This window comes from Pangasianodon hypophthalmus, chromosome 3, assembly GCF_027358585.1.
Source record: "Pangasianodon hypophthalmus isolate fPanHyp1 chromosome 3, fPanHyp1.pri, whole genome shotgun sequence".
Classification (NCBI taxonomy): domain Eukaryota; kingdom Metazoa; phylum Chordata; class Actinopteri; order Siluriformes; family Pangasiidae; genus Pangasianodon; species Pangasianodon hypophthalmus.
The window spans coordinates 18739710-18767185 of NC_069712.1; the positions used below are offsets into that span (position 1 = coordinate 18739710).

General features: G+C 38.9%; 1 protein-coding gene across 2 annotated transcripts in view; it reads right to left on the reverse strand.

Moving 5' to 3' along the window:
* Positions 1–835: 835 nt before the first annotated feature.
* Positions 836–27476, reverse strand: part of lrmda (leucine rich melanocyte differentiation associated) — a 229505-nt gene continuing 202864 nt past the window's right edge. For both annotated transcript variants that reach the window (XM_053232432.1, XM_026933173.3), the window contains one exon: positions 836–1487. In XM_053232432.1, the coding sequence (XP_053088407.1) occupies positions 1408–1487 (80 nt within the window). In that variant the 3' untranslated portion in view covers positions 836–1407. The remainder of the gene's footprint in view (positions 1488–27476) is intronic.

Sequence of the window (27476 nt, forward strand, 5' to 3'; positions counted from 1 at the left end):
ACAATAATTAACAGTAAATCTTTGTTTACTATTGTGTAAATCATGTGCAATTAGTATTATGTATTACTTTGGTCTCAAGAGCTCACTCTTTAAGATACATGAAAAACTATATTTAAAAAAACAAACATTACAAAACAACAGTATTTTAATGAAAATGAATGAAAAAAGTGGATACACATCAAGCATGCAGTATTTAATTCAGCTGATGTAAAATCTTCCACTAAATATTAAGGCTACTGAAGAAACCTTGTTTCTGAAATGCAGAAAAAGCTGTTAGGGATTTTTTTTTTTTTCATAAACAAAAGTTACAGAGCAAGTCATTAAAATAGTGTGCATATCACATGAGGAGGCAATCAGAAGTGGAATGGAAGAAGTTGTTGACTTCTCTCCCTCCCTTCAGTCCTGCTGCTCTGTCTCGCCTGTCTCTCTTTTCCCTCTCCTGGACCCAAGCAACGAGAGCAAAGCTCATTACCACGCACTTTCCCAGCTCCTCCAGGCTCCTGCGCGGAAACATCTGCCCCCGCAACACACCAACTTCACACAGTGTATGCACACGCACACTCACACACACACACTAACACACTAACACACAAACAAAAACTTAATATCACCTCATGTATACATGACCACACACAAGGCCGCAGTGCAAGGTGCCTGTAAATGCCCTTCATTTGCCAATAAAAAGTCAGAAATGTAGGATTACATGTTCATCAAATGTTTTTGTTAGAAAAGTTACACTCGCTTTTTTGCTACAATTATTTGAATAATGGTTCTGAACAATATTAACAGTAAATGGTGAGAAGCAATTAAGGACATTATGACTGAATGCACTTCCTGAGTTACGTTTTTTTTTTTTTTTTCAAAAAAAGTGCAGAATTCTATAAAGTCATGTACAATGCTGTGTTTTTGTATACTACATGTATCAAGAGAAATTGAGTGATGTGAATAAGTGGAATGAACAGTCTGTGTGTGTGTGTGTGTGTGTGTGTGTGTGTGTGTGTGTGTTTAACTTTAGCTTTGACTTTGAGGAGGGCTCATCCTGTGTGTCCTCATGGGCACACTGCAGCCTCAGGTGTGACCTTTGACCTGCAGAGTGTAGCAGTTGGATCAGGCAATCCATCATGAAGCAGTAGCTGTCAGCACAGTCACTTGGATGTGTGTGTATGTGTGTGTGTGTGTATGTGTGTGTGTGAGGGCTGCTTAAAGGCAATAATGTCAGAGTGAGTGGCATGGCTCAGGCAGTGAGGGAGAGATGAGAGGTGGCAGGGATGGCGCACTCAGCAGAAGGCACTAGAGGGCTGTGTTCAGCTGCTTAAAATGCACGTGGTGATGTGGATATTAATAAAGACACACAGGAAGACATCTTTATAAAGCTCCGCTGCTTGTCCTGGCCTGTCCGTCTGTTTATCAGAGCTGGTCGTTGCGGATGAAGCGATTGCCCTCTGAATGCTTGCCATAGTAGACGTAACGGCACTTGGCAAACACCCCTACAAACCAAACGAAAGTAAATAATAATTACATTTATTAAGGTAATAATATATGTGTGAAATAATAATAAGTTATTAAATAATAATTAATAATATGTAATAAAGACTGTTAAATAGCTGGTAGTAAATATGTCAAGATTTTAACTTTAAGATGAAAGATTTTACTACTATTTTACTCTTTCATTATGCTTTTATTACATCTAAAGTAATGTTGTCACAATAATTTCATTTGACTCTCAGTAGTTAGTATCAAAACGAAAATGACACTAGAGGAAAAACCTTGTCATTGTCTCACAACACTGTATGCTTGAGAACTGCTAATGGCCCTGAGTATTTTTTAATATGGTCTATAAGATATTCAACTTACAGAAGAACAAAAACATTACAGTAGTAGCATACAGCAAAACATGCACACACTCTTTTTGTCAGTAAAAACAGAAATCATTACTGCATGTTTACTATGAGAACACCCAATATTTTACCCGTTAAGAAAAATTTGAATGTTATATTGTTTGCAGTACTTGTTCTATTTATATATTCCTGTCAAAGACCGAGGATCCAGACTTCTGAATCAGTCTTCTTCTCACTCAAATTTTGGCATGAACGGTGTGTCAGGGGAGACAGAGCATCCATCTCAAGTCTAAGAACACCAGAAAGACAACATTTGGCCTGAGGGTGCTGTCTAGACAACAAGCAGCAGAAAACCTGCCTTCTACTCTGTGTGTGTATGAGAGAGAGAGAGAGAGAGAGAGAGAGAGAGAGAGAACTGCTAAGAGCCCATTATCATAGTATCATAGAAATACATGGACGGAGGACTACAGAGGTTCAGATAACCACTCTGCTCTCAACTGACCAAAACATTGGGCACCACATGGCTTTGTGTGTGTGTGTGTGTGTGTGTGTGTACACACATTTATAAATGAAGACGTTAATTTGTGCATTCAGCGATGACTTTAAGGAAATCCTGCAAAAAAAAAAAAAAAAAAAAGGTCTGGGAATATCTGTTGGATGCCACAGTGGCTAAAAACTTGCTAGCTAAGTGTGATCTCCTCACACTGAATGCCAGGCTTTGGGCAAGTTGTTGGATAGCTATGTGACATAGTTAAATGAATTTAGTTTGAATCAGATACCATACTGTGCTATCTATCTATCTATCTATCTATATGTGTGTGTGTGTGTGTGTGTGTGTGCAGTGTGCAGGATTTTTTTTTTTTTAATGAAAAACAAAACATGATTATTGAGTTAAGGAAATAAAAAATATTTATAACATGATGTTCCTGAGCTGTGACTGAGCTGTGACCTGTGCTGACAATTCTGTAATACTAAATCACAGTCAGTGCTGTTGGGTTGGAATTGGTGGGAATTTTGTACACATACATCGATATTTCAGCTGTCATTATACCTCAGCTGAAGAAAGTGACTGGCATTTATTTGTTCTGTAATTAGGTGGGAGGCTTTGTTGGGGCGTTTGTATCATTTGCCAGTTATTGGATGTTTTAGCTAGTTGTCAAGTGGCTAACAGAGTGAATTATGTGTTTATTTGGCAAGAGCAATCGGCTGACACTTCTGTTCACTCTCGGTGAGTGTAATTTTGACAGATAGCATGCTAATATAGGGCGGATAGAGGCTAACGGGTGTTTTTGGCTTGGTTCTCTGTTCCTCTGGACTCACTGCATTTAAAATTCATCTAGGGGCTAACAGTGCATGTTTTGTGTCTGTTTGTAATTTATGCATTTCAAACTTTCTGGTAAGTTAGTTGATCGGTAAAACGATTAGGCTTTTATTCTCATATCACTTCTGTGAACCTGAGGGGACAATAAACAGATAATAATATCCACAGAGGCAAAATACTTGGGCAAACCACATTCTACCCTACTAAATACTATACTACTACACCAGTGGTGTCATTACTACTTAGGCATGCTATTTAGTGCATAGAATGTGGTTTGGGATGCAGCCCTGAATTCTCATTGAATTCTCAGATTAATTCTCACAGTTGAGAAGGACATAGCACAAGACATGTTAGAATATGTTTCCTCTGCATGAAGTTTGCATTATAGTGTTTCACTACCAGAGAGGAAGAAATTCCAAAATCTTACATCCTGCAGCTTTAAAGAAAATAGTTATTATGGACTGTGAATAGACTGACCCGAATGTTGTGTAAGGTTTCTTATTAACAAACCCAATTTAGTGGAATTTCTGAGCCGAGCATACTGTGAACACATAACCTAATCGCTGTTAATAATGATTCAACTGCGCGGCTCTAATGAGTGTGTGTGTGTGTGTGTGTGTGTGTGTATGTATTCTGCGACAGACTGTGGGAAGGCAGAGACAGAAGGATATGCACTTCTTCAGAAACAGCAGGCATACGAACCATGCTGAGAGGTTGATTCACCCACTGGTGACAATCTGTCTTGTTTCAAACATGGTATCACAATCTAATGATTTGAATAAAATTTTCTGTTTAAAGATTTATCTAAGCATTAGAAGTGAAAACCCACAAAGAAACTACAAGCATGATGTATTTCAAAGCATGTAAAACTTCTGCTCCTTCTTTTTCCTGACTATTCCAGAATCCCATATCTTTCATTAACTCACATAGTAGCTAGATGCTTGGAGTGACATCTTCATGCCATCTTATTGTCCAGCTTACCTTGTTCTTACCTAAGAATCCTGAAGAATAACTGATTTCCCTATGCATAATGAGGCTAAAATGGTAGAATTCTGCCTATGGCATACACTCTTCCCTCACAAGAAAACAGACAGTTCATGGCTAAAAAAACCCAAAAAGGTGCCAGTTAGGTGATTTGCTGTAAAATGTCCTCCTCATTCCTTCTATTCAGTAAGACTGCTTGAGCTGAATGCATAGCCTGGAAGAGAAGTTTTAAAACAGGACAGCCCTGAAATGCCAGAAAGAAGTGACAGAGAGAGAGAAAGAGAGAGAGAGAGAGAGAGAGAGAGAGAGAGAGACTTGATGGATGTGGAAGACTGCAACTAGGTGTCAGCGCTTTAGTAAATGAGGCAAGGACAAGTGGTATTAATGCTGTCAATGATCTCCTGACAGGAAAACAGATACCACGCTCACTGCAGTTTTTAAATAGACATCAAGTGCATTAATGACAAAAAAGGGCAGGCTTCAAACACAGTGGCTGAGTGATGGGCGAAGGGTGGCAGCGCTCTGAGCGGAGTGCCGACATAATCCAAAAAGACACCGTCAGAGTAGGCGAGAGACAGGCCTCTGCATCGCCCACTGACACACAACAGAGATGAGGATACAGATACTGGTGGCATATTAGTGCCAAGCATATTCTAACACCAGCCTGGATCCTAACCAAACCTGACATTCTCTCCCTTCCTCTCTCTCGCTCTCTCTCTCGCTCCCTCTCTCTCTTTCTGCCATTTCTCTCTGCCTCCCCCATCCAGCAGCAGTGTCTTGGCTGACATGGTGCTGCAGTGTGGTGCTCAGTGCTCCTCTCTCAGCGAGTTAGTGCCAGGACCTGTTCATGTCGGCTGGAGGAACGTGCTACACGCTGGACCCAGTGGCCTAGGGAAAAGCTCAGTCAGTCTAAATTTGGACTTTTGTAAAGGAGCCACGCTCATTCAGTCCTGCCGTCCGAGCAACTTGAGGTGATTTAAACAGTGAAGTGTGAGGAGCTGTCTGCTCAGATCAGATAAGGAATTCATATCCACATACCTGTCTCTGAGTGTCTGTGTGTGTGTGTATGTGTGTGTGTATGTTAAGTTCCATAGCTGTGTGAATTAAGGTGCTTCCCTACATCTGACATATTTTTTCATATATTTTGTGTCTGTATTATATTTGCTTGGGTTGCTTGTATACAATACCATTGCATTATTTCTTCAAATACACTACATCTGCCAAAGGTGTGAGCACAGTTCCATCACATCCTCCCATCAACAGCTGGCCTGTATAGAGCAGCGTTTCTAGCAGAGTGTCTCCTGCAGGCCTGCAGCCCATATGACGCAAGCGAATAATCCCAGCACACAGGCAGACACAGCTATATTACATCTGGAGCCAAAACTCATGAACCCGACATTTGTTTAAATACAGTAATAAATAAAAGCTCTGTGATTGATGAGTTGCTGCAGGCTCAGTGTTTGGTGATGATGGAGGCTGAAGCTGAGTAGATGCCGACTTAGAGGTTTATCACGCTCGAGCTTTTCATGGCAGCAGTGGACAGACAGCAGGCCTGTGAAACGTCCACTCTTGCTGGCAGCTTCACACTGAAAGCCATGTGTGGAGTAGGAGAAAAAAACATGGTTCAGCTAGAGACAAGGAGAGTGTGTTCAGTGTAAACAGGCAGTCATTGTGAAGTGTGATACAGTGCAGAGAACTCTGCATACTGCACACCCAGCCAGTTTCCTGCACCTGGACCCTCCATTACGTGCTAACCTCAGAAAACACAGAAGACATATTTTTAATAGAAAACCTAAGTTGAAAAAAGGCAGGCCAGTCCACACATGATAAACAAATCATTAATAACTAGAATTTAAAACTCATGACCCAAATTTGAAGGTAGATGAACATGTTGGAAGTGTTGGAACTACAGTATGTGAGTCTGGGGTATTTCAGCAGACTCATAAGCAGGAAGCAACATCTGAGGATATTTGAAGGTGCATAAGTGTATTTAAAATTTAAGTGTATTTAAAAAGCATCTCTGAGTTTCTTAGTCTTCTGTTTAACTTTATTGCATGTCTCTCTGGATGAAAGTTTAATGGTGATTTTGAGTGTACAGGATGTTTTAGCTATGGTCAGGGGGTATTTGAAAGGTCTGAAAAGAAGAAAAAGCATTGTTTTGGTTAATAGCTTAGGCATGATAAGAAAGCTGTACAAGAATATGCAGAGCATGTGTAAGTAAATGCTTTTTAAATTTGTGTAGTTTAAAAAGGTATGTAAGTTTGTATGAGTGTCATCGGCCTCCATTCTTATTGGAAGTATACTGGAAGGTAAAGTTAAACTTAACTGGCAGCTCCATGCTTACATGTCAGGCAGAGGAAAAAGAGAGACATGCACATGGTATTTCTTACACAAGACATTAATGGAAAAAAGACATGTCTGGCCAAGCCTGTTGGAAGGTAATGTAGATCATATAGATCAATCAGTGTAGATTCTTCTTCTGTTCTGTGTGTGTGTGTGTGTGTGTGTGTATCCCCATCCACACAACCAACCCAGACACACACATCTATCAATAAACTAGATTGATGTGTTTCCTGGCAGATAAATAGTCAAGGGCATTGTTGCTATCATGATATACCTGGTGGTTTTTAGAGGCTGAGATCATTGTCAGGAGTGGAAAGGTAGGTCTATCAACCTCACCCTCATCTTCATCCAGCACTCTCAGAGCTGATTGCAAACAATAAGAGTCCTTCATACACTCTACAACCCTCTCTACAATCACACACCAAGAGCCTGAGAGCGGCATGACCTCTAATTTTGCTTAAACAATGTTAAAGTCACAAAGGCACATGTTATATAAGCTGCAAACATTAAGCTTTGAACAGTGACTAGTGTTACAGTCTTTGCTTAAAATATGCTATGCACTGTGGACAAATTCTGCATCAATGAAAATTAGCAGCAATTATATATATATATATATTCCATAACATTAAAACCACTGAGAGGTGAAGTGAATAACATTGATTATCTCATTACAGTGCCACCTGTCAAGGGGTGGGATATATTAGACAGCAAGTGAACAGTCAGTTATCGAAGTTGATATGTTGGAAGCAGGAAAAATGGCCAAGTGTAAGGATTTGAGCAACTTTGACAAGGGCCAATCTGTGATGGCTAGACAACTGGGTCAGAGCATCTCCAAAACGGCAAGTCTTGTGGGGCAGACGTACCTACCAAAAGTAGTCCAAGGAAGGACAACCTGTTAACCCAGCGACAGAGTCATGGGCGCCCAAGGCTCATTAATGCGCATGGGCAGCGAAGGCTAGCCAGTCTGGTCCAATCCCAGAGAAGAGCTACTGAAGCACAAATGGCAAATGGCAGTGGCCTCTTTCAGCAGGATAATGTGTCCAGCCACAATGCAAAAATTGTTCAAGAATGGTTTGAGGAACGTGACAAAGAGTTCAAGGTGTTGATTTGGCCTCCAAATTCCCCAGATCTCAATCCGATTGAGCATCTGTGGGATGTGCTGGACAAACAAGTCAGTCATGGGGGCCCCACCTCGCAACTTACAGGACTTGAAGGATCTGCTGCTACCGTCTTGGTGCCAGATAACACAGCACACCTTCGGAGGTCTTGTGTGTAAAATAAGATAAGATAAGATAAGATAAGATAAGATAAGATAAAATAAAATAAAATAAAATAAAATAAAATAAAATTAAATAAAATTAAATAATAATTATTATTATTATTATTATTAGGGCTGTTATGCATTGCTGTCATTTAAAGTTTTTACTCTATGATGATTTCCAACCATTTTACTGTGTCTGTAAAGATGTGACCAGCATTACCAAAAGCTATTTTTAACAACCTCCTGACAGCAGTGCTCTGCGTTGTATTACGACCACCAAGAGGTCTTTCAGAAGTCACAGGCCTGGCAAATAAATATCAGCAACCCACAGAGATAAATATTCAAATACATATTCATCGAGCAGCTGTATTCTCCTGTCTCGTATAGGTGAGGCGGAAGGTTATACTGAGGGAGAAAGTTGGAGCTTATCACATTTAGGATAATTCAGGACCCAGGATAATGTCACTTATTTAATCATGAGGGAAATAGAGGTAGGGATGGTTTGTTGGGTTTCAGGTCAAATGGACCCATGTGCAGCTACAGTGGAGCTACTTCCAGTCCAAATCTGATGATGAACCACAATCTACTGAGACAGACACAGACGGGAGGCCATTTCCGCCCATTGAAATGTGGTGTAGTTCTTTTGGGAGTGCGCTACATGAATCATGAATTTAAATGTATAGAGGTACGTCATGGGGGTATGTTGAAACATTAGGCACCATTTACACAGAAATGCCATGCAGAGGACAAAAAATAAAATGAAATAAAATGAAATAAAATAAAATAGACTGTATAAATTGTCTCTGTCTGATATATAGTGCATTTCCGTTTATTTATTTTAGCGGAAACTTATCTATAGTGCAAACAACTAGGTGCAACTGCTACAGTGCCGAGTTTCCAGCAATAAACAAGAGACAGTGTGAGATAGATGTAGGAAAAGCTACAAGAAAACACAAGGGTATAAGTAGTAAACCATAAGAGTGCTTGACACACTTGTCAACATGCTGATACCTTCATAAAATCTGAAATAACCTGATACAATAATGACACAACAATAAAAATATTGCCAACTGCATGGAACACAGGTTTATTCAAAAAAAAAAACAAAACAAAACAAAAAAAAAACCCTAGGAGTAAAAGCTACTCTACTGAAATAGACAAATACACATACATTCTCATTTGCTTCATTATTCATATGATCTAGTAAAAAAAAAATCTTCAGCCATTTCTTAAGCATTGTGAAGGACTCTACAATGTGAATGGAGCTGGGTAATTAATTCTACTATCATTCACCCACCGAGGAGAAAATCTTGGTTTTGGATTTCTCATGGTGATGGTTTCAGCAAACACATTTCATTATGAAATCACAGCAGTTTGAATCTTACATAGGCAACTATTGTGAGCCAGTGATATGAAAAGAGGTGTGATGTGTGTGTTTTGGTTGATTGAAGACAAGATGCACTAAGATAATGGATCTTCTGCTGTGGCTTGACAGTGAAAGGCAGTGAGGCAGCAAACAGTGAGTTACAGCAATGAGATGATGAGTGCCTTCACAAGAAGGTGTTTATATTCTGACATGCAAGGTCTGATCTTTCTGATGTTACACAGAGCAAATCTGTAAGACTGGAAGACCATACAAAGGCATTCCATGAAGGCTAGCTAGTCATCAATTGATAGCTGAAGGTTCTTAGCAGATATTGATGGAAAGATGGGTGTTGGATAGAAATGTTGTGTTGAGTCAAATGAGTTGCCAGAATGACAAGCAGGTGTTTCCGTAGCTGGAGGAATGTCAGTAATCTGTTGGAGTTCTCAGAAAGAAGCTGAATGCATATGTTATAGACTTAAGCTGATGTTTATTCTCTTTCAATAAAAAATATTTAGTCCATTAAATATAAATAACTGTCATCATGATGCATGCATTGGGCACAAGCTTCCCTATTTCCTAGTGATGTTTATTACCGCCAAACAACTGCAGCACCTGCATGTTTTCAACTTCAGCGTATTGATTAAACTTTTAAATGGTTGCCATATAACCCAGGGACATCAGGAAGATTAATTTGCGTCAATGTTCATCTGTAATTCATTAGCCATTTATACCCTACATCCACATGGGCTATCAAGAAAATGCAGGCCATTTTTCAATCCGGCACAGGCTTGGGAGTGGGAGCTGAAAATTGCACTGCATACAAATAAGACTGCAGGTTACAGGAAACAGAGAATCGGGACTGCTGCAACCAATAATAACAAAACTAATATTATTAATGCAAATAATGTTTACTGTGTACTGGTAGAATTGGATATTTTTGGCAAGTATTGAATGTACGTATATAAAAATTCTGAGGTGAAATCTAAATACTGCCAATATATATTGACCATAATGTGACTATATCACATCCAAGAAGAAGTTTGTAGTAGTATTAACTGCAAACAGTCAGAGCAATAATGATGTGGGAAATGGGTCCATTAACAACCTCAATTAAACTTTTCTTATGAGGCTTCAGAAGGATGAAATTATACCTCAGGTGAAGACAAGTCATTTCCTGATATTGCTCCATTCTCCCTGAATAACACATGCCGTCTCAGAATTACACATATGCATGATATTCATACAGTAGGTGCAAAGCCGTAATGTACTGTTATTAGTGAAGTTGTAACACCACTAAAACCATCAATAATAAATAACACAAATAAATAAGCACATTTTACTTTGCTGCAGGTAATTTTTTTTCTGATTAGTTTCAGTTTTCGGTTTGGTCAGTATATCTAAAACTCTGAAATTTATTATGCACCTTTAGTCATGCTTGGCCTTTAGACATTTGATGATCTCTAATGCATCAGGAAACTAGATCTACTTCAAGAGACCAAAATACTGCACTGCTATAAAATACCAGTATAGTACAAAGCATTTGCAACCCTTCTCAAAACATATTAAGAACCTTCCAGTGGGGAAAAGCTCTGAAGCCAAGGTCAGAGAGTTTGGATTCAGGCTAATATAAACCACGACACAAAAGTCAAGGTGAGGTAAACGCTATAAACACTGTGGAGCACAGAACACCCATCATCATTGCATGCAAGACAGAAGATAGTTTCTTGAAGACTTAAAAAGGGGAAGCACTAGAAATGAGTTAACATACATCATTTCAGAAAGTTGCATTTATCTTACACTACACTGACCCAAGCTGCATATGTAGCAAGAACAGGTTGGTTTCTAAGCTCTTGCTGCTCATATAAAACAGATGCTGGGCCGCTACACCTCATTTAATGAATTTGTATCATGCGGGTAGAAGAGACAGCATGCAAGTGTGTAAAATCAGCTTGTTGTATTTTATGCATAATCCAGTAATAATCATCAATATTCCATGCAGGGGTCAGAGACCAACAGCAGACAGCAACACACATTTACAATGAATGAGACTTCACAACTAGACAAGGACACAACAGGGTTTAAATAGACAAACTAATCAAGGGATGAAATCAGAACAGGTGTACACATTAGGCAACAGACCAGCGATGAGACAGGTGGAGACAGGACCAAAACACAGACACATGACAATAAACTAAGAGTACATGGAGTGAACTAAAACAAAACATGAAAATCATGCTCGTCGCACTTTGAACCACGCTGCACACTGAGAGGGGGAATTCATGACAGACTTCACTGATTCAAATTTTACTCAGTTTTTCATGTAACAAGAATGTCCAATAACGAAACTATTCACAACTGGTGAATGGAATTAAGTGATGGGTCAAGCTGAAATTTTTGCTCTGGTTCTAGACAGCTTGTTAGGAGACTAATTTGCATAATTTTATTTAAAAATTTGATCTTCACTTAAAATAACCATCTTACTTATGTAGCAGCCTCATATGGAACCTAAATCTAGGTATATTTTCCAAAAATAGTACATATAAAGTACAATGCAAGTGAGCGCAATGTAATATTCAAAGATGTGCTATCCGTGATGTGAAGCGTGGGCTTTCAGGATTATGCCAGAATCAAATATTATGAGTTGAAAGTGGCATTTGTCATTAATGAAGTCCTCAAATCACTCTACTGATAAAGGCCTATCACTCTTTGTATTCCAACTTATGAGGCTGAGGAGGAAATTGAATTCTGGGGGACATAAATTTTGACTGAAGCAAGAGATTATAGTCACAACCTAATTCAAGATTGGCAAAATTAATTTCAATGACATTTATTCTTCATAGAGCAAGTCTGTGCGAGGCATACAGTAGCTCTGGGCCTAGGAGATAAGGGAATAGTCATTTGAGGCGGAGTGTTCCCGCAGTTTACAAAGCCTTAATCTTCTTGGAACAACTCCTGGTCTATCATAAGGAGACATACAACACAGTTAGCCGCTATTCTGCACATGAATTCTACCCGCTGTTTGTGTCAGCACCAGTGCAGCTTGTGAAGGCTATACTGTGAAAGACTAAGACAGAGTATTGAATATGTTTCAGTTTGGTGCTCATCATATTTAGTGCATGTAAGAGACTGAAGCAGCTGGGTACCTTGTGTGATACAAAAACACCTTCTATAGTTCTACAGCACCACTGTCAGTAAATGACCTGGTTAATCATTATGATTCAATAGCCATTTTAGTCCATGACATTAAGTATAGTTTGATAAGATTCTAGTTTGTACATTCTCTGAAGCTGACTGATTGTGGTCATCATTAGAAACCAATTTCTAATTAAAAAGGAAAGCACAGATAAGTGGCCAAACCCTCAACAAAATGTGAAAAGTGTAATTTGCAGTCGAGCTGGTTTCAGTAATGGTCTCATTAGTGGGTTAATTCGAAAGTTGCTCATTTAGAGTTTAATCTATCTGACAGGCTTCAATAACAATCCTGTATTATATTAGCAGTCAGAGAAAGATTACTGCACTTCTTATCTCTTTGACATTACAGGCAAGGTTGAATTAATGATGGTCTAAATATGTGGCCTTTCCATACTACCTTCCAGAAGTAGTACATCAATTAAACTGATGAGTTAGAAAGGACGCTGTGAAGGGGTCAGCCAACAGAAAAACACATGGTCTAGAAAGATGAAATGACAGTGTTTCATTTCCTGCATCCTTAAATCAGCCCAACACTAAAAACAGATGACAATAGATCTTTACTGTTGTTTTTTTTTTTTTTATAACTGCAATTTTCCCTGCTAATGTAGTCACATCTAAGTCGCACCTGTTCAGTAAGTCCACAGTTACACACGGTAGAAGATGAAGGCTAACGTGCTCCACTACATGTAGGTAGCTAGTGTGTCTTTCTGACTCCTCTCGCCTCATATAAGAGAAACATGCTTTGAAGTGAGCACAAACCAAACCTCTGATTTCCTGCTGAAATCTCACAGTTGCAACACTCATAGTCCACATAATTTGATTTGATTTGTTTAGAAAAATAAGAAGAAAATACGAATGATACAAAAGCACAAAAAGTAATAATGTGTAGGTGATGTAACGAAAGTGTTCACAGAGTTCACCTCACCATGAGAAGTGGAAGAGTTTATATCAAGGCAGGTCACAGATACAATTTTTAAATAAAGAAGTGCATATGATAATTCTCATATAATCAAGACTTCAGACTTCTTAATATGTGCTTAAAATTTTTAAATGAAGTGCATTTAATTTATTTTTTCATGCACAGGATACTATGAAATATATCTTTATCTTATTGAAAGCTAGCACTTTGTAGTGAGAAGCACAGGAACTTTTCTGACGTATTAGTGCTGTATAAGTGGTTTCATAGTGGTTATGGCTGAAGCTAGCTGTTTTAAAACTCAAAATTTAATCAAAGTTGCTCCCTTTAGAGTTCCCTCCAGAGACATGCCCACAAACACATGCACATAGAACAGCTGAATGGACAGAAAACATGAGTGACTGCCTCCCTGTCCTGGTTGGTTGGATGCTCATGGTTCACATTGCTTGTTTTTTTTTGTTTAGATATTTAATGATAACTGCGTGAATATGAGGAAAATTTCACTAAAAGTCTTCTAACTTCAAGATCATTGACCTCAACTTTAACTCATGTTATGAGTTGGAAAAGGTGTAATAGAGAGAGCATGTTTAATCCTCTATAGAGACTTCAGAGTCCCTGTGAAGCTTTTATAGTGGATAAAAGATGGAACTCCAAATCTGGGTTTGGGACTGATACTAAATGTAATCATGATGGATGTGATAGACTTCATGCATCAATGAGCAAAACGGTTCCTCAGTGAATGTCATTTGTGATTACCGTCAAAACGAATACAGCCACCAAAGCATGTAAGTGAATAGTGAACAGCCATGTCAACACATCACAGTGGTCATTTGACTGTAAAAGGAGGAGACGAGATTCACAACACATTGCCCAAAGAAAAAAAAGAAAAAAAAAAAGAAACAAATAAAAGGAAAAAAAATGAGTTCTGCTTTGTGGTTAAAATAGCCGTTTATCACAGCCTGTTTCATCTTAAAAACACTGCCAATGTGTTATATAAATAATGGACTATTTTGTGAACTTCAACATACTGTACTATTGATTATTATGTAATACGAGAATATGAATTGAGATCAGTTTATTTTTCACCCTTCCAGCAGGCAGTGAACATGGACACAAATAAATGATGCAAACATTTGCAAACATTTGTATGAAGAATAGAACTGACATAGAATCCTGCTGGCACAATCTTAACCACGCAAGAAAAACAACACTTAACACAATGACCGCTGCATCAGCTGCTCTGCTACATCCACAAACAGCCTAATCTTCCCTAAAGCCAAATGTCAATTACCACACTAGTGCATGGGCTCCTTGCTGTCTTAAATAAAGCACCTGACACTCCCTAGAGTGACACATATCAATACCAATCTGACAGCGATGCTCCCACCTCCATCGCTGAGGAGACAAACTGCACCTGCCTCACTGTGGGACACGCATCTGCTCTCTGGTTTCCCCTGAAGAAGACACACACACACACACACACACACACACACACACACACACTCCCTTTCACTTATTACTCTTCTTCCTGTCTCTGCTAAGTGCCCTGTGCTATTTTACGGAACCCATTATTATATTCATTTCAGCACAGCATCTGAGGCTTGTTGGACTAGTACCTGGGGCTCCTGAGCTCGCTGCTGTATGGTGATTCAACATGACACTCTGACAGAGAACAGCGAGAGAGGGGATGGAAAGAAAAGAACAAGGGCTGTGCTGATGTACTACAAGGCTGTGCCCTGGGTGGATGTAGGGGTACCCATCTACACCCACAGTGCATGGCTAGGAGGCTGGTGTCACTATGATGGAGCAGGAGCATCACTCAGACTGACGCCTCATCTGACTGGAGTGGATCAATCCCCAGCCTTAATACAAACAGGCACGGCAAAATATCCTTTAACACTGAGCACCTCACACAATCATTAACTACTGGAGAATATCACCTCTGACAGGGTTTCACTCATCTTTATAATAATAATCTTTATTTGTACATACACAGCTCAAAGTGCTTCACAAGGAAAATAAAAAGACAATAAAAAAAGCAAGTAAGGGCGTAATATGAGCAGCAAGAATAAGCGTAAATAAAAAAGAGTAAATCATGAACAATATGGTTTTGTAAAAGAAAAAACAATCAAAGAAGAATTCATAAAAACAGAGCCTAAGAAAATATATCTTTAGCTGCTTTTTAAAATCATACACTGTTGTGTGTCTGATCTCAATTAGTAAACCATTCCATTTTTTAGGTGCCTAAAAACAGAAGGCTGCTTCACCACATCTTTTCTCGTTGATGTTGGGTACAGTGAGCAAGTCTGTACTAGATCTCAGTGAAAAACCTGAAACATATGGGGCAGACAATCCATAATGCTAATCCATTCAGTGCTTTAGAAACTAGTAGCAGTGCTCTAAAATCTGTCCTAACAGAGACAGTGAGCCAACATAATATCACCAGAACAGAAGTGCTATGTTCATTCTTGCATGTACCTGTTAGAACCTGAGCTGAAGTCTTTTCAACAAGCTGCAGCCTATTGATTAGCTTCTTTGGCAACCCAGTGAACAGTAAGTTACAATAATCAATGAGAGAAAAGGGAAAAGCATATGTCAACTTATTAGCCTTGTGCAGACTGATATAAGGTCTAACTCTAACTTTCCCCAAATGGAAAAAAATAGTAATATTATTGATGTTTGATTTAAAGCTTAGACTCAAAAATCAAGAATTATGCCCTAAGTATTCCTAATTTGGTCATATTTTTTCTCTGTTGATGTTGGTACCTACATGAAAAATTAGTGTTTTGTCTTTGTTACGCTTAAGAAAATGTTTGTTCATCTAGATATATAATGCTTGGTATTTAGAGTAATAATCCGGTGGAGCAGATAGGTAAAGCTGTGTATTATCTGCATAGCTTTGGAAATTGATGCCATATTTCATCATCTGACCCAGTGTCAGCATATAAAATGTTTGTGATAATAAAACAAAATTGAATACACAGGAAACAGAAGAGGGCCGAGTACGGATACCTGTAGGACACCATAAAGATTCATATTTTAAAGAAGTGATTTTTTTTAGAAAGACAGTCACCAAGAGTTACAAAGAATTTTCCACACAATAAGTAAGAATAAAATCACTTATGAACATTCCCTGAAAGTCTAACCCACTTCTTTTTGTCTAGTAATAAAGACTGTTCAACACTACGAAAGGCAGCACAAAGCTCTAGCAGTACAAGAACAGGTACATAATTGAGTCTAAGGTCATTAACTATACACACTCATCTTCACACCAGAAGGCTGATAAACATAACTGATCACTTACTAATGGCACACAACCACAGCACTGTTCAAGTAATTACAGTGGAGAAGTTACAGTGCCAGTGCCTTTCAGCATGTTCTTAGCATGATTCCTGTGTTATAAAAAGAAGAATGTAGCCTATGAAGCAATCATTTGAAATTAGATCACTTTAATGCTATTAAAATGACGACATGGCCCAACAGGAAAGGTTGAGTGGTGATTACAGAAGGCACTTGTGTAACACAAGCCTGCAGAAAGCATCCATCCACTTCGACAGAAAAGAGAAAGGGAAACTAATACGGACTATAATTGATGATCCCATGAGGCTTCAGTTGAAAGCAGGATCATGATGGTGCAGAATTGTTGGTTCCCTTTAATATCCAGTCACCTTGCCCTCTTCTTAATGGAGACATTTACAGTATGTCTCTTTTCTCTAATTAATATGACTCATCCAGCTTCCATATGCAGCAGGATCAGACTCAAGAGGAACAACCTGATTAACAGCCTAACCAAAGAGCTCACTGCCCCCTCCGCCTCCACCGCCTCACCCCCCCTCCCTCTCCTGACAAGCTCGGACCATCATCAGCGCCCTGCACATCCCCTGACAGGTGGAATAATAACGGTCATACATCACTGCCCCCGAAAAGTCCAATAACCTAAATCTTCACTTGCCTCACAGCCCAGGACTCAATTACTTTATTGACATGTAATCTTCATAAGGGGAGAAATATTGAGCATGTAAGGTCAGTCGGTTATGAAGACATATTATCATATTATCTGCATGGGGGTTGTAGGGGCTAGGACCTGACAAAGCTAATTATAATCGTACATGTTACAGGACAGCGCATTATGCACTTGGCTGCATGAGTAAGCCTGTGCTGAGGAGGGGAAGGACAGGGGATGGAATTGCAAATCCACTGGCTGTGTGACTTGTAAGAAATAATGTCAAATATTACTGAATATATGTCCAGTTTGCTAAGATTTCTGATCTATCCATTTGCACTATAGATATCTAAACCTTCATCTGTGCTTCCCTGAATGCTTCCATACTGCAGAAACAAGACCTTTCTCATTTTTTGGACCAAAATAATGCCACCTCAAGAATAGCTTAAAGTTCAACAGATATCAGTTCTTATTAGTGCAGTGACTTGAACAGTTCCAAATGTCACTGTTACTTAGTGAGTCTGGAAGCTCGGCCTGTGGCTTTTTTCCTCCCTGCCTCTCTTTCAAGGTTATTGTGATATCATAGCCAACATTACAAAAGCCTAGACTGCACTAGGACATACATTTCAGAATATCACCTAAACATTCAGGAACAAGATATGTGTAGTTTTACAGGGCAACACAGTGCCTTATACTGTATATCACTACATAAGGTAGTGACAGTCAGTTAGCTTTTATAGGCAATAAAACACTTTGAAACAAGCACTATGTGCATTTTAGAAGAAAAGATATGGCTAGTGGGAAAAAGCAAGAAAGTGAAGTGCTGCCCTGAAACATGCTAGGAATAGTACAACTGGGTCACTGGCTTTACTTCCTCACTGAAGGAAAAATCCTACTGCAGGACATGTGTGTTCATTTCAATTCATTTCTTTTCATGCCATTTTCCTCTTTTATTTGCCGCTTCCTTTCCTGAATCAATTGCACTGCAGCAGTATGTCAGGCTATGCCCAATCGTGAAATAGTTTGCTGGCGGTAATACAATCTCTACAAGCTCCCGAGGGGCAGTGGTTAGCATAGACTTAATGATGTCAAGTGCAGAGGCACATTTTAGCTCTTCTCACAGGGCAAGCCTATTTACAATGATACAGACCTTCAGAAATGTTCCATTACTGCACATTTTCACACTGTTCCCTGTACCATAATGTCTTTTAGTTGTCAGCATTAGGGAAAATGGCCACATTTAAATGCATCCATAAAAAAAGAGAATGCTGTTATTGCTTCACGACTACATCCCTGTAAAAAATAAATAATAGTAAATAACTTTGGTGCATTCATCTTAGAATTAAGAGAATAAAGAATGGAAAATGTACAAAAATCTCTTTTGAAGTAATACAGCATGAAAGTTAGCAATTTTTGACACATTCTTCATTCATCCACTTGGAATGAATGAAAATATAGCTTAAGGGGTGGAAAATCCTCAAGCTATAAGGAGACAGTGGTCAAGTTTGATATTGTCATCTTTGCTGGTTAGGTGACCGGAAGCTGAATGCTGAAACCACAAGCCAAACCGAAGAGGCAAGATTTCCTGTGGAAATGTGGATAGTACTTATTCGTATGTTTGCCAACTGGAATTAACTTTAATGTCTGACCTCCATCACTCAGTCAACTCAACAGTTTTACAGCAAGACAACATGTCAGAAATGATCCCATAATCAAATTATGATGACAAAAGAATGTGTCTAGTTACATTAGAATGATGAGGAAACCTGCTTTCTATGTTTAAAACAAGTCTCTCTGACAGATTAGTTGGAAATTAAACTTTTTAAAAACCTCTAATAATAATAATAATAATAATATGAAATTGTTTGTATTGTTATTATTACTGTTATTATTACTGTTATTATTATTATTAGTAGTAAGGGTATAGATAACTGCTTCAAAAATGTAATTACCAGAAAATACAACAGCTAGCACTGGAAGAGCATGACCAACTTGAGAAAATATGACAATAAATGCAAGCACTTATAGTTTAAAATTAGCCAGCATCCTTTCCCTCTTTTTAGAGTGTACCATCACCCACACCAAATGTGAAATCCTCACCATTCTGAGCCTTGAACCTTGTACAGAGATATTGCACCTTCTTTTATAGTGTGTGACAGTGAATGCTAAACATCCATTTCCTTGTGCCTGAATTGAATAAATGATGTGCCAGGTCATTAATTTGAGCTACGTTCACCCTCATGCTATACTGCATGTTCAAACATCAGTGTGTTGTGATTGTACAGCAATGTAGAGGTAGTGACAATAAATCAGTGGATTCATCAGTGAGCAGAAAACAGTTTAGACAACAGTCCAATGGAGCTTGCTATAATTGACAGATGAGCTTTGCCTCTTCCACTACAATGGCTTCAGTCCACAGATTATGTGGGAATAGATGCAGTGGGGAGGAGGTCACATGATCGATGAGGCTGATGTGTCACTTATGGATTTGGGCAACAATAGAGTGAGATGTCCTCCTGTTCTTGTTAAATCATGGTTATGCTGTTTACATTTTGCCAACAATTATCCATGAAATGTTAAAAAAAATTAATTTGTAGTGTCATTCTAATAAGTCAAACACAATAGAAACACAAATGCCTCTGGCTCATGTGGGTAGTATAAATCTAAAGCGGTCCACTGGGCAGCAAGCAGGGAGGGAAGTTTCTTGGGACATCTTTTCATCTGGTTTAGATGATTAATAAGCCAAATACACACATTGTACACAAATAAAATTGAATGATGGGGCTTGTCACAAAATTAATTGCTGTCATTTGTAATTTAATTGGGGCTTGAATCACATTTACACAAACAAACGCTGAAAGGTAAACCTTTCCCAAGTATGAATCATAAATACTTCCAGCATGTATCTTCCATGATTCTGAATTACAACGATTTGGCATGTTTTTTCTCTTCCAGTGAGGGGAATTTATCTTAATAAACATTTCCACTGGCTCTGTCACATGATCATTATAATGCAATCAGGGTTCATTGTGAACGGATCAGTTTCGCCTTCAGAATGACAAGTTGCTCAACATCTGCCAGGACTGTGTCTTAGCATCTCAGAGAACTGAAGAACCCCTTGACACGAGCAGACTCATCCATATCAACCCACAAAAAGAGGGGAAAGTTGAGGAGCCAGCATCGATCCTGCTGTAAAAATATCCAAACCATCTGGCTTGCCTGTTTCCTCATAAATTACAATGATAAAGCCTTGAGTTTTGAAACTATGAAAACCGCACTAACCTGTGCTAAACTTCTGGCATGACTAAACGCACACGTGAAATTCTAGCCTGCTTCTCAGATATCCAGTGAGCACGTCACAAATCACTCAGCAATATGAATAATGCTTTGAGTGCATTAGCAATCACTTTCTGAGCTGATTAGAAAATGAGCGTGGGGTTTCCATTTGCATGATATATTCTCTGTCAGTCTGCCATCACAGGCCAGAAATACTGGGAAGCGGACCAAAGTCCCAGGTACCATAACTATGTTACTGGAACAGGGCTGGGCAGATTGGCAAGACCCCATGTCCTTGTCCATCATGCTGACACATTCTTAGTCTTACATGAGGTATCACTTTACACGCACATGTATGCTGCTTGTGTTAATAGATCATGAAGTAGTCCAGCCAGGTCTGCTCTGTCATCCTTCCCAAATGCTCATGATATATAAACTATTTCAAACAGTTCTGATAGATGAATAAATGATCAGTGCAAATATATTAGGCTGTTCATCAAAAGAGAGGAAGAAAATATAGGTATGAACATTTCCCTTGAGCCTTATGTCTAAGATAGTCTGTTAAATGATTCATCTGGGAAGAAGATTAAACATCAATCAAGCCATTCAGTCATGTCATGGACTTTTCTTGTACAGAATTACATTCCCAATGTGTATTTAGTTCACCTCTAATTTGACTTCAACATGCCTTATTAACCTGGCCCATCAAGGTACAATACCTTCCTTATTCACATGACGGCAGAGAAAATAATAATAAAAAAAAAAAAAAAAAAAAAAAAACAGCAGGCCTTCTTGTCACTGCTGCCTTTCACTTGATAAAAGTTCTTAAAGTCTCTCAGAGACTCATTCTACTACATCAAACAGCAGCACACAAGAGAGAGAGAGAAATGTGTCAATAACACGTCCTCAAAACCCACACAAACAGAATTATTCAGTAAATGCAGTGCCATTCTGTCAGAGTAATGACAGTGTGGAAAGGGAATCCATCTCAAAGTAGAGTTCAGCAGTTGAAGCTTGCAGGAAGTACTTAAGTCAGCCCTGCTGTTTTAATCTGCGCTCTGAATAGGGTGAGAGAGGAGTGCTGCAGTCTCAGTGACCAAATAATCCAATCCCATGTCTCCCTGTCTTCCTTTCTCTCGTTTCCCCCCTCCATCTTTCATATATGTGGTGAACAATGGCCAGACTAGCTTGGTTTCCTCCATTCCTCTCATTAATCTCCATCTCTTGACTAATGGATATTCATGCTTCTGTGCTAGAGGAATCTGGGGAGGCCCACCAGATCCCCTCAACACAAATCACATCATCGTATCATCTCAATACAAGAGAGAAAACAAAAGCTGTCAACACAAAAATGAAGGCCAAAACCAGCCTACTGGCAGGTACTACACAATCCTACAAGCCTGTTGAGACTTGACTTAAAGCAAGTGTCTCCCACTTTTTTTTTTTAAACAAATAATTAATCAGACATGCAGAACACTGAGGATATCTAAAACAGATGTCTGTGAACTACATCAAATGACATAGTCTGGGCATTTTTTTCTACACACGCAACTTTCCAACCATTATTTTTTGGCACGGCATCTGAGGAGACACAATGTGTAAATCTGCAAGTCCGTATAAACTAGCGTGATGGCTATTTCTTTTTTTATGGGCGCTCATTATTTTTGTACAGTTAAAACTATAGGTATGTTTTACACAACGACTTTAATGGGCACAAAAACACCCCTAAGTCATTAGAAAAGGATCCTAAACACCTCATCAGTGTCCAAATTGGAACACACCTCTGGATCTGAATTGACACAGAGCAAGGTGTTTGCCCAACACCTCTCCTACAGACAGAATGCTGAACTGAAAACATATGTCTCAGCAGAAGCACAGGGCCTACAAAGAAACAAACATAAATGTAACATTTGTTTCAGGCATGAGTAAAATATTTTATAAATCCAACTTTTCTCCACATCAGTGTAAGCTGGAATGACAGTACTGTAGCACCAAAGGGCTAAATTTAAGGCAAATTAGTTCACATCTTCAGTAATTTGCCAATAAACTCAGAATGGCATTATTAGCTTAGACTTTAACCAGGTGATTTTACTTGTGCCTCAAAAAAACACTGAGAAACATAAGTCTAAAAGAGTATATTTACCCTCACCAGTGACGTGATCAGAAGTTCAGATTTAAACTGGGACAGTCTGACTTTTTGAGACATGCCCCGTCCTCTGACAGTCGAGTCATTCATTCAGACACAGGAAAGTTCTGCTCAAGTAGTCTAGCATGCAGGCTAACTGTCAAAATGCAATCCAAACCAGAAATCAGGAGTAGAACAGACTAGAGGCTCTGTAAATACAGGCAGGAATGGTGGTTTCATATGATACAAACGACAAGTGATTCAGTAGGACTGACTGGAAATAGGACCTTGGTGTGCCGCATAGGGGAGCAGCCGCCTTAAAGCATCATGCAAGCAGAAAACAGCATGTAGCACAATAATCTCTACTGGGCTCTTTAACAGAGTAGATGAGTACCTCATTAACAAAGTTCCTGCTGACTGTGAACTATCACTCTGTCATTCTTAAGCAGTACTTAGTTCCAGTTTATATCAGTCTACTTCAAGTACACAGGAAGCCACAATCAGCAATAATGGATGCTGGTGATGTATTTGTTGTTACTGTTGATGAAATGGATATATACATGTCTTAATGAATAAGATTGTACATACACACAAAATCATACTTAAAAAATGCAAGACTTTTTGTCATGGCAATCTGATCCATTCATCCATCCATCCATCCATCCATTCTCTGTGTCGCTTATCCTACACAGGTTTGCGTGGGAGTCTGGAGCCTCTCCCAGGGGACCAGGGGCAATATAAATGTTAAATAAATCTATTCTTATAGAAAACCTCACCATATCAACAAATATAAAATTTTCTATATTAAATTGCAACGTGTTTTTAAATTTGTTTTTATTAGCCTTAGATTATGTGTAGTGTCCACAATACAAGTCTGTGTATGAGATCTCGCTACAGAAACACTAACGTATTAGACCGAGCATGTTATAATATACCTGTGATTTGAAATACAGCCTGAACTACTGTCAGAGCTGTTATAGCAAATTATTCAAGACCTTCTAACCAAACAGAATTGAGAATTCAACAGTGCTGTGGTATAAAATGTCATAAAATATAAATGCAGACATATTACAGAAGCAGGGGGAGACTATAGTTAAGACGCAGTTGTGTGATAAAGCTCAGGGCCACTACATATCCATCAGGTTGTTATAAAAATATTACACCACCCACACCCGGCAGATCTATTTCAATTACACAAAGGTTCTAGCATCGCATTTGTGTCTCTGTGACGATGTGTCAAACAGAACATTTTAGCTCACTAGCAGCAGATCCAGGCCTGGGTAAATGAGTGACGCACAGTTGCCAGATGTAAGTTAATGGAGGATAGGCGGACTAGCAGCAGGTGTAAATCTCCCCCCATCCTGCTGAGCTTTAAAAGTCAGTGCTTAGCACCCACAGCTCTGTCATCTGGCCTCTCCCAGCCTCCACGACAGCCCATTTGTCATCATTTTCACTTTTTTGGCAAAAATATGGAATGTTCTAATGGAGTGCTTTGAACGGTCCCAGATGTTTGTTTATTTGTTGTGCTGCAACTGCAAAACAGTTTATTCTTCACACACAGTTCCATTTCGGGGGCTGAATATCAGCTGTGCCATAATGAAAGCAAACTGCAGGTGGAAAAAAAAGTACAGCGTCCCCAGGGTGTCTTCTGTTCGGATATTCTTTTAGCGAAGGCCTCCTGTCTGGAGGGATTTGAAGAACAGTTGTGTGCCATTTAAAATACAGACATCCATTACAGCTGCACATGGCCTACAATAACAAAATTTAAATGCACTTCAGCTGATATATGTAGGACTACAGTTTCCTTCTCTGGTGAATGTTCACTGGTTTACTCACTAAGGAGAAAATAAATGTTCATGAGGTATGATACGAGTTCTGGAGTAGCATTTATTGCTTTCAGATGTCAAATGTATGTGGGAGAATTTGGTAGTTTCTAGTGATATTTATGGAGGATCATAGTAGATACACAATCCATTTTAACTGCTGCTATTTTTGAACGTACATTTCTAAATGTATAATCTATTTTAACTTTTGTAACTCTTTTTAGTTTTATAACCCCATATTTCATTATATGTTTAAAATGTATTCAGAATTACTTTGTACCTATCTATTGGTACTACGCTGGTTGCTGCTGTGGCACTTGGTCTTAAAGCTGGATGTATTAGGAGATGAGTCTGGAGAAAAAGCTTGGTCTATAGGTTGGTGTAAAGCTGGTTGGAGCTGACAGCAGTGCTGCTTCCTGTGGCTATGCTCCTGGACTCCAGGCCCTGCCATCCTCTGTGTGTCACACCTAGCCTGCCTCATGGCCTCTCTGCCTCGCTCTCCCTCACTCTCCTCTTCCCTCCACTGAGCCTCTCCTGTCTGCTTACTGTGTGTCCACTCCCCAATTCTAGCCCAACACAAGAGACAAGGGTCTCATTTCCCAAAAGCCAAGACTTCCTCTAGTCCTCTACACTGTGTGTCAGCACGGCAGGCACACAGCCCATCCCCTCTCTCCCGTCTCAAGAACTCGTGCCTGTCCTGATTACCCATGGCACCTTGGCTCTTGGGGCCTCGGCACAGGTGACATTAATTGTAGCAATATTGAGAAACAGTGGAAAGGCTTTCTGTTCAAGACAGCCTGCTGTCACACATGCCGCTAATTCTGCCGGCCACTGCAATGCAGCATCTAACATACAGCAGGCCTGACAGGACTGGCAACAAACCTTTGGGCAAAGCATGGGCACTATTACCATTCCGTCCTATACAGATGGACCCGATAAATAACTGCATAATTGCATCATGCGATGGTTCACAATGAGTTATTGCCAATGCATACAAATAGCTTGCTTCCTCCTGACACGTCCTGGAGGTGAACTGCATCTTTTAGTATCAGGGCTTTTCTATTAAAGCTTTTTTTTTCTCCAAGGCACAGCCAAAGTTCAAATAAAGAGTTACTGTGTTAGACCTGATGCATTAAGCAAATAGAATAGGCAATAAGTCAAGATAAATAAAAATGGTGTGATAACGGGGAAAGAATAAAAGAAGGCGAAGGACAAAGATGAGGGCTTGTGTTATCTAACACTGCAGTACAGTATCGTAAAAATAACGAATGGAGAGTGTCAGCGCAGCGAAATCTAAGAGGGAGAAAAAATATTTCATATGTCAGCTCTGCTCACCTTTTAATGGACTATTCTCAAGCAACATGATTTTGACAAAGCACTGGGCTTTCCTCTACATCACTTGAGAGGTGAGGGTCAGCCTTTGTGAAATAGATCTGTCCTTGGTGGGGGGTGGAGAGGCTCTTCGTTGACCTCACATGAAAGCAAAAGTGGCAGCACCATGGCCGCGCTGTGAAAACACAGTACTCTGCATTGCACGGACAAAAGAACATGATAAATGTTTCCTGCATAAAAAATCCTTTTTTCTCTCCTGAAGTTCAACATGTCAAATGCAGCTCTCCTGCAGAGTCCCAGTCTCATAACCAACAGCGATGCAGCTTCACCAGAGGCTTGGGAAATATACCAGCAGCTGAGAATAATCTGTTAGTCTGTAGTCAGTGGAGAAAACGTTTCTAACTATTACAAAATGATACAAAATCACTGCATGGATGTAATATCCTGCAACTGGTTTATTTCTTTCTTTTAAAAAAAGGTTTCACAAACCAGAATGCATTCATTATTATATGAGATATAATACATGCCTTTGTTTCAACTCCATGATCAGTATACACAGCATCAAAATCCACATCCATTAATAAATTATACAGGGCATATACAAAACTACAAGTATTTACAATATAATTGAGCACATTCTGTATTTAGGTACAGAAACCTAGTCTAAAATTAATATCTGAGCTACCTTTTATAAAAAGAAATAAATACTTTGCAGTACTTGTAAGAGACAGAATATTCTACTCAAACTTTGGTATTATTAATAAAAAATCTTTCATGCTGCCAATATGTTAAGTTGCTATTTCCAAATACATTACGTGCTTATTAATCATAAATCATTCTTAGCTTGTTAGATCATGACTGTGTGTGGATGGAACAAAGCCATGGTGGTAACCTTCTTACATTTTTTTTTTATTAAAGTGCTTTGTGCATTACTGAAACTTTTGGGGTAATGCAGTAATATTACAACAACTAAACACATACATTTGTTAATTGCTCTGGTCCTTAGCAACATAGTGACCCATGTAATAATAAAAAGGCTTGTTATGTAATTATTCTAAAACCTTCTATAGTCGGTGCATGAATTCGTGTTATTTATTCAGATGTGATCACTATTCTGACTCAATTTTACATGTTGTAATAAAATAATAAGCACTACTATGTACTACTCCCTAGTACACAATGCATCATGTATCGTCATCTCTAAAGCTGCCAGTGCAGTAACACAGAGTCAAAATGAGACTAGGGCAGGGGATATGTATGAACAATATGTTTTACATTTGATACTCAATCACTGTTTGGTTGATGTTGTATTTTGATTAATTTTTCTAACATTAAAATAAACTGTGGCAAGAAAGATTATGTGTACATCCAGTGACAGGACATGCCTGTCCAGATTCTTTAAGAATTGCCATATTTCTTATGCTAAACTTTAACTGTGGATGTGTCCAATGCCCTTTTAACATAAGAAGGGTGGAGCATGTGGTTTATTTTTTCTTTCTATTTATTATTTTTTGTCTGTGATCTATTATACTTATGGTATTAAACAACAAAAATAAAATGATTTGTATTACTTTAAATTATATATATTTTCAGAATTGACTGCTCTTGCTTTTTGAGTATGTTACATGGTGTTCTGCAGTATTTTAAGTAAGAAATTAATGTATGTAATGTGAAGCTTTGCAGCTTTCAAAAGGGAAACATGATTTGAAATGGCTACACACTAATGAAGGCTTAAAGCTGAAATATTTGTGCATAA